We start from the raw sequence: 8,466 nt of genomic DNA on the forward strand, positions 1-8,466 counted from the left end.
ATAAAAAACAAGCTGGAGAAGTTGTGAATAATCAATGATAGTTTGTATGGGTGTAACCAATGTAACCAATGTAACCATTATGTGAATGGGGGTTTCAAAACAAGATACCTATATTCAGGTGCACATTTTGTGCCTTATATGGAAACGACAGATGGCCGAACAGGTTCCATGACAGAAAAGTCTCGAAAGCAAACAAGACGTTTCGGTCATATAGCCCGGCAGTCATGTGCCATTTCGGTCATGCGATAAAAGCCACTACATTATTGAATTCAACGAGAGTTTGTTTTATATATTTTTTTGTTATACATTTTATATCCTAAAAAACAACTTTCCGAAATGAGTTTCAAGGCATAAAGGTATCAAAAGCAATCAGATTTTTCTCGTCGGAAAGATTTTCTAAAATATATTTATTATTCCGTTTTGGTGTGGGTTTTTTTTTCCAAATATATATTTTGTATTTTTTTTTCTTTCTGTACAGTATCCAATTTACATGGACTTAAAATGTTTGCTGCTTGTGTTACTGACATTTTAAATAATAATCAAAACTGGACTGCAAAATCGACAGCCATAGATTTTCACCAAATGTTGCAAGCTAACTGCACTGAATGAACACTATAGTGACAAATATTCATTATCATATCCATACGCCTCGCTCTTCTAAATTGAGATTGAAAAACTAATGTAAGATCATGTAAACATTGGCGGAAAGTTTAAAGAAACAACATAAGTATCAAATGGATACTTCCTCATCTTTTCGTTCATTTTCATCAGAAAATCCATGGAGTGCTACTGGAAGCACACTGGCTCCATTGACAAATGCGTTGAAAATAGCAGAAAATACAGGCCACATTAGAAAGGTAAGGATTTGAACACTGAAAACAAGTCTTGTTACAACTTGCTAGAAATTAAAGATACATAATTGTGTCTGTTTTATCATATAGAATATGCTCAATAAACCTTATGTTTCACAGTAATGAGTATGGGACACTTGATATGAAAATAAGATGTGGTATGTATGTATGCAGGTTGATCACCCTGTTTACAGAGCACCTGTCAAGAGCTGCATGGGTACATTGGAATCCTGTGTGGATTAATGGAGATGTGTCACTAACATATTTACAATGTTCAATATTTACAAGGAAAATCCCCACCCCAACACCAGTGAGTATTAGGACACTGGACAAAATCTGTTATTATGACGGAGGAAGCCAAAATACTCGCTTGGGAGGAGAGACAAACCGAAGAGATATCAGAAGATTGATCTCCAAGTCAAAGGAATCTGGGTCCGCCCTGATTCTGGTTCGCCCTAGTTTCTGTTCGCACTAATACCTGTTCGCCCCAAGTCCGTTCGCCCTGATTTTATTTTTTAGTATAGTAATAAATAAATTAAATAAATAATTAGTTTATTATAGTGTCACATATTTGATCAGACAATATATATATATACAACAATTCATAATACAAACAAAGATCAAATATCCAGCCTTAGAATAGACTTATGAGACACTTTAAAACACAACAGACAACTGTACATTTATATAAAAAATGTGTTGTGTGTATACATGTATAATTGAATGTGTTGAAGTCAGTCTACAATTTGGCCCAATATTTACAATGTATCATGTTGTTTATTGCTAGTTGCTACTAGGACTAGGTTATAAGTTTCTGTACATTCACTAAATTGAAATATTACTATTAGTAAAACAAATACCAAAAACACATGTACAGTCATACTGCTGTACATTGATCACTTGTCATCAGTGTTTTTACCCATCCAAGCTGACTATTTTATTTGAGAAAAATGTTATTTTCATTATTAATCCATCACAGACAATTCATATAATAATCAGTGATCAAAGATTTCAAATAATACTTTATCAGCAATCAAAATTCAATCAACAGTAATTAAAAGTAATTATGAAATAAAGTGTAACAATACAGCCAAGAAGTTTATTTAATTAATATAAATTTGGCAAGGCAAATATTCTGTATTTTACTTCTAATATATATAAATATATATATATTTCGTTCATTAATGTAACATATACATATCATAAATGAATATAGGGCGAACGGACTATCAGGGCGAACAAACTCAGTGTGAATGAACCTAGGGCGAACATGTAATCAGGGCGAATGTAAACGATCCCGATACCAAGTCAAAGTTAGGAGCAACTTTGACAACCCCAAAGTACCCATTCTAGTTTAAACTCCGGACTGGGAACCAGAGATGTGTGTGAGAGGGTAAAAATCGTGTACTGATATATTTTTATTTTTACCGCAAGTGAAAATAGAACTTGGGACCTTCAGCACTGAAATGTGCTTGTTCTTTTTATATTAAATATTAATATGAAAAATTAAAACATTTAAAGTTATATGATAGTTAGAAACATTTGAATGCAACAGGTCTACAAAATAGTTGACATATTTTTGTTCTAAAGGAGAAGAGAAACCAAATGAAGTAGAAATTAGTAATTATTGGTCACAGTGCAGCATAATTTCAACAAGGAGCAAGACCTATACTGCACATATGATATTCAAAGGCAACTATATGTACAATGTAAAACAATAGATCTCTTTTAAAACAAGTTTATTATTGTATAATAATGACAATTTTTAATGTATTTCAGAGAATAGGGTTTGATGTACATCAACTTCAAGATGACTACCATCACAAGCTGCCATCTTTAAAACTTATATCACAACTCAAGTCATTGTCTAAAATGAGAAAAGAACACCACAAGGTATTAAATTTTATTTGAATACAGTGAATTCAATATTATTCATTCGGTACCAATTTTCGTAGGTTTTATTGGTACATATTAACCACAAATCAAAAGTTCGATGAATAACAAATTTTCTATAGGTTTTGTATGCAGAGATTGACAAAACCACGAAATCAAATACCCATGATAACGCAAGATTTCTTCAATCCAGCAAAATTGATACCCACGGAAATTTATGAAAATGAATCCACAGTAAATCATTGAACACATCTACTGTTTACAAATGTTACAATGAAATAAATTGGAAAGTGGCTGGAGTGTGAAATTATCTTCAAATTTATCTAAATCTGATATTTTGGTCTTGCTTTACGTTAAAAAGTGTAAAGACACAGGTACATCTACGCTCTTTCTTTTTTTTTTAATTTCCATGAAGTACCATCAAGCACATGTCAGTTGTCAGTCTTTTTTTTTGTTAATCTTTTAACTGGACTCAAGGAGAAGATCTCACACCCTAAATTTCCTAGGGCTTGGATAACATTCATGACATTGCAGGCATTATTCATTACATGTATCTTTCATTATTTATATTACTGCTTGTATATTTCTAGCAAAAATTTTAATTATGTAAATTTTGGGTATTGTCTTAAAAATGGTGCATAATTATTAAACACTAACATGTAGTTGTTAAAAACATTAATAAAAAATATTTATGCACAATTTGGCTATTGTGGAAATTTCATTTTTTAATGGGAGATGGTCAGCATCTGTGAATGTTACCAGAAATGATATGTTTTATATTCATGGCACTTCATGCGATAAAGTAACATGGACCTTTTATAATTTTAATTCCAGATAAATTTAGAAGTTCAAGCAAGAATGCAAGACAAAGAAACAAGTGATTTAACACATTTAAAAGTTTTAGGTAATATATCTAAAGTTTGTTCTTTGTTTATATTATTATGCGCACACCCCTTTCTGCTACTTAACTGTGCTGTGTTAGTGGTAACTGTATTTTTCATCAGCCATTTTCAACATCTCAGCACACAATACCATGAAGTTAACTGATGACATAGTTGAAATTCTGTATGTCCTATTAGCATGAGTTAAAAGTAACTTTAAGTGAAACATCAATGAGACTGCAGACCATCAACTTACATAAACCAAAAACTAAACATCATATACTCATATAGCAGCTCAACGTCTAAAAAGCAAAGACATTTGACACACAGAAGGTAAAAAAAAAAGTAAACATCATACAATCACACAGCAGCTCAAGGTCTAAATAGCTACACATTTACACACAAAAGATAAAAAGATTAACATCATACAATCATAAAGCAGCTGAAGGTCTAAATAGCTACACATTTACACACAAAAGATAAAAAGATTAACATCATACAATCATACAGCAGTTCAAGCTCTAAACAGCCAAGAATGACCATTATTTGCATTAACTTCTCAGAAATATTAGATTATAACATGTATGTTTGAATTTAGATAAAGAGCTAGGGAGTATGAAAACCAGCATAGGTGAAAACTTCTTTCTGATAAATAAACCCTTTAGAAAGTGCTTATGTTTCAAACACAATTGTTAAATGAAATCACATAATGCTTACATGATCATTATCTGCTAATTGTATTAGTGCTGATAAATGTCAAGATGGTTTGATTGAAAATTGATAGTCTCAGATACTTTGAACTTTTGTATTTTATAATATGAAAAATAAGTGCATTATTTTTTTCTTTAGGTGAGAAGATAGATAAAGTTCAAAGTTTAAATTCACATATGCAGTCCATCATTGACAGCAAGGCACAGCTACTGACCAGATTACAACAGCCATATGTTGGAGAATTCATTAAATTAGAAGCACAGTATCACAGGTATGTTATAATTAGATTGATTCTTTGTTGCACTATACTATATATTTGAAGATGGCTATTTCATGACCTGTTTTTTTTTATTAGTGGAGGAAAATGGAGAAAACAAATGCCACCAAGTGGAAGTCAAAATTTAAGACAGGCATGCTCATCAGTAGAGGTCGGTCCTCAACAGTTATTTATTGTCATTAAATTGGTAGCTAGAACCATGTTTAAAGTTGAAATGATGATTTCCTGCCAATTTTAGATGACCTCTGACCATGTGAGACAGGTGACTGCTAAAAAGAGTTCAATTATAAATAGAAAATATTGCAGCTGATCAGAAAATGAACCTTAGAGGTAGATGACTGCTAAAACAAGCTGACCATTGAGGCAGGTTTGACTGTGAGTGTAAGCTGATCCTAAAATCATGCGGATTTTTACATGCTTTACAACTAGTGTCAGCAGGAACATAAACAATGAAAGTAATTTAAACCACTGGTGTATGATTATAAATTGATTACAAATCATTAAAATCTGTAATAAATTGTATTTTTGTATTTCAGATATGCAAGTGAATTTCTTCCAGAGATAGCCCCATTACTAGCAGATCTTAGTACACATTTAGATAATATATCATGGATGAAATTTCTGAACTTGCCCGATTCAAAAATGGTAAGTATTAATCCTGCAATTATATTTCATGTAACATTGTACACTGATCAAAAATATTTATAATTGTAAAAAAAAATCCTGTAAAATTTTACGACATGAATGTATTAGTTATTGTATTTTATATTGTATCTTAAAAACAAATTGTTAAGAATACGCTAGTCATATAAAATTGTTTTAATTATAAATAAAAATTAAGATGAACAAATTAAAAACACTCAAGTTAAGTGTTTTTTGCTTTTGAGAGAGGATTTACTCATTTTTGAAGGATGTATGGTGATCTATAGTTGTTACTTTCTGTGTCATTTTGTCTCTTGTGGAGAGTTGTCTCAGTGGCAATCATACCACACCTTCTTATTTTTATCAATTGAAGACTTTTTTAAAAGAATTAGTAAGCAAGATAAAACTACAAATGAATATACATGTACTTGTTTGTGAATAAAATGTTTTGGCTACCATTTCAAATAAATTAAGATAATATTGCATGTACACATGTATATCATTGTTAAAATAAAATAATTGTAGCATACATTATTCATACTAAATTCATATATCTTATGGAGAATTACTATTGCCATGATATTTTATGCTTGCAAATGATAGAACAGTATAAAACTTGTAGAATAGATAAAAGAGATTTAGATTTTTATTACATTTTTTGGCATACAAAAATTCTATCTCAAGCACAATTAGTTATGACAAAAGACATTTTTTTTTCAGGATAACATGCTTACAGAATTAGGTAGTACATTAGCATCATTACAGACCACGTTCCAGTCCCTCTGTCAGATGAGAAACAGTATGACTAATGTATATTCACACCAAGCTATAGACTAAGGATACAAAGGCTGAAAATCTATTTTTTTATAAGTTAACACACTAGAAATTATACATATGTTTTTATTAAAATATGTTTTTTATTACATTGTATACTTTAACAATCCTCTTAGCCAAAAACTTCCTTCAGTGAAATGATGTAATAGTGCAATTACATATACATCATTATTATACAAATATATTAAACAGATGTACCTATTTATTCTTAAAATCAGATAAAGGCTTGAAAGGTATCAATTTGATAAACAAAAAGCAGTTGTCTAATTCAAAACCTTGTCAAATAGATAGATAGGATCAAAACAGGAAGATTCATAGAAGTTGTATACATTGGGTGAAAGCCACTGTTTAATTGTCCCCTTTTTATAAAAGTAGGCTGTTCCTGAAAGGTGGAAGCTTTCAAGGTCACCTGATCATTGTGGAATTTAAATTTGAATTTGGAAACATCAAGCAATTTTGTAGCTATCCCTGTAGTATCACCATAAAACTCATCCTGAGTTTCTGAAGGATAAAGCTCAAATGTCAAATAACCATAAATCAATTTCAGTTTATTCTTCTCTGTGTGTTTGCCAATCTTGATTTTACCATATGCTTGATTTTTATATGTCCCGATGTATTCTTTTTTGTTTCTAGTTGTGTTTCTGTCTTTTGGATAGTTAGGTTTTACAAGTGGTATGTCAGATTTCAACCACGGTTCAGGATAGGAACATATGGTTGATGTATTTAGATATGGAACCTGACCAGTGTAAACATCAAATATATAGTTATGTAATGTTAGTCTGTAGAAGTAATTTGGATCATTTCCAGTGAATGCTACAAAAATACCAATATCAGCCTTAGGATACCAGGATAACATAGCTCTGTATCCCCATGTAGAGCCAGTATGGACAAACATTCTGTTCCCTAAAACAAGAAAAAATGAGAATGGAGTGAAATGCTTTATAATAGCTACAGGTCCCCCCTTTGGATCCGTGCCTGCAGGTTGTGTATTGTGATCAGTTGTCATTAATGGTTTCCAACTATCTATAGTCTTAAAAATATAAGACAATGACAAACCCGTTGTATGTGTGTACAAATTGCCCTAGTCATGGGAATACTCCAGTACTAGTATTTGATTGATTGTGTGTTTAACCCCACTTTCAGCATTATTGGCTATATCATGGCCACCAGATTTTATTTGGTGGAGGAAATTGGAGTGCCCAGTAAATCGCCACCTTTGATAAATAATTGGTAATCCTAGTCGATTAAGATTACAGTTGAAATCCCCTGTCACGTGTGGGGTTTCAATCAGAGAACATCAGTGGTGATAGATGAACGAATTGTACAACTCGATCACTTACGACCCTTTTTTAGTATTGAAAAATGTTAAATATGTCAAATTTACCTCTGCTCAGTAGTTTATTAAGTTTGGCTAAAAATGAAATGATTTGATGTAAGAGTGTTACTGAATGAGAATCCGACTATTCAGCAACATCCATGGGCACACATAGAATGAATTAAACTGTTGAATGTGTCAAAAAGTAAAATAACAAACTCTGAAGAAAATTTAAAAAAAAGTCCCTCATCAAATGGAAAAATGAAAAGCTCAAATACACCAAACGACTTGATACAGGCATATTTTTCTGTAGACTAATGCAGAAAATATTAGATTGTTAAAACTTGTTTTGTAGCTAGCCAACCTCATAAATACATGGTATATTCATATCTCATAAACATTTATGCTCATGAATATGCATTTGATATTGGACGCTAGATGCAAAACTATCAATCAACCAAGGTTTGTATTGCTAGAATGACGAAATTAATGAATGCCAAAAATATCGACTGGGTATTGAACGGATAAAACTAAATAAAATAGTAATGGTCTGATCCTTGCAGCAGGTACATTGAAAAGAGATATTGAGTTTTCAAACTTTGTTCATGTTATTTTTAATTTGATTCTCGTATTGAAGTTATGTACACAGTAATCAATTAGGTAGTTTTTGAAAGTGTAGTGGTAAGAAATAGACATAATTTGTTTATGATTTTTCTGACCTGTTGACACATTTTCTCTGATTACTTGCCTCTATAATATCCAGTTCTCCAACCCAGTGCGTAGTTACTTTGAATGTTCGTAACTGGAATGTCTGGCTTTGAGAAGTATTTGTGTGTGTAGGTATAGGGTATGGTATTCACAGGAGAAGTTATGTCTATAAAGGCCTGTTCTGAAATCAATCTCGTGCCGTCTTGAAGCTTTCCTTCATTTAGAAAGAAACGTGTCCACTTAGAAATGTCATTGGCAGTAGTAAGTATGCACACTGATCCACACAATTCACCATATTGCCTAAAAAAAAGGTCGATATCTATTCACAACTTCTTTTTTTATTCTCATTGAAAT

The 8,466-nt window shown here is 31.6% G+C and overlaps 2 protein-coding genes across 2 annotated transcripts in view; one reads left to right on the top strand and one right to left on the bottom strand.

The window, feature by feature from the left end:
- The first annotated feature begins 654 nt into the window (after positions 1-654).
- LOC134725386 (uncharacterized) lies at positions 655-6,175 on the top strand. The gene is made up of 6 exons (XM_063589164.1): positions 655-857; positions 2,631-2,744; positions 3,579-3,648; positions 4,475-4,607; positions 5,150-5,258; positions 5,976-6,175. The coding sequence occupies exons 1-6, from the start codon at positions 735-737 to the stop codon at positions 6,090-6,092; spliced, it is 666 nt and encodes a 221-aa protein (XP_063445234.1). The 5' UTR covers positions 655-734; the 3' UTR covers positions 6,093-6,175.
- A 21-nt stretch (positions 6,176-6,196) lies between these two features.
- Positions 6,197-8,466, bottom strand: part of LOC134725385 (gigasin-6-like) — a 32,822-nt gene continuing 30,552 nt past the window's right edge. The window contains exons 4-5 of the mRNA XM_063589162.1: positions 8,153-8,412; positions 6,197-6,992 (exon numbers count right to left, since the gene is read on the bottom strand). Of these exons, the coding sequence (XP_063445232.1) occupies positions 6,358-6,992; positions 8,153-8,412 (895 nt within the window). The 3' untranslated portion in view covers positions 6,197-6,357. The remainder of the gene's footprint in view (positions 6,993-8,152; positions 8,413-8,466) is intronic.

The sequence above is a fragment of the Mytilus trossulus genome, chromosome 7, assembly GCF_036588685.1.
Source record: "Mytilus trossulus isolate FHL-02 chromosome 7, PNRI_Mtr1.1.1.hap1, whole genome shotgun sequence".
In the NCBI taxonomy this organism is placed as follows: domain Eukaryota; kingdom Metazoa; phylum Mollusca; class Bivalvia; order Mytilida; family Mytilidae; genus Mytilus; species Mytilus trossulus.

Excerpts from the sequence above, each read along its gene's own strand:
- LOC134725386 (XM_063589164.1), top strand. The coding sequence starts at position 735 with ATGGATACTTCCTCATCTTTTCGTTCATTTTCATCAGAAAATCCATGG. Across the intron at positions 2,745-3,578 it reads TGAGAAAAGAACACCACAAG|ATAAATTTAGAAGTTCAAGC; the intron begins GTATTAAATTTT and ends TTTTAATTCCAG. Across the intron at positions 5,259-5,975 it reads ACTTGCCCGATTCAAAAATG|GATAACATGCTTACAGAATT; the intron begins GTAAGTATTAAT and ends TTTTTTTTTCAG.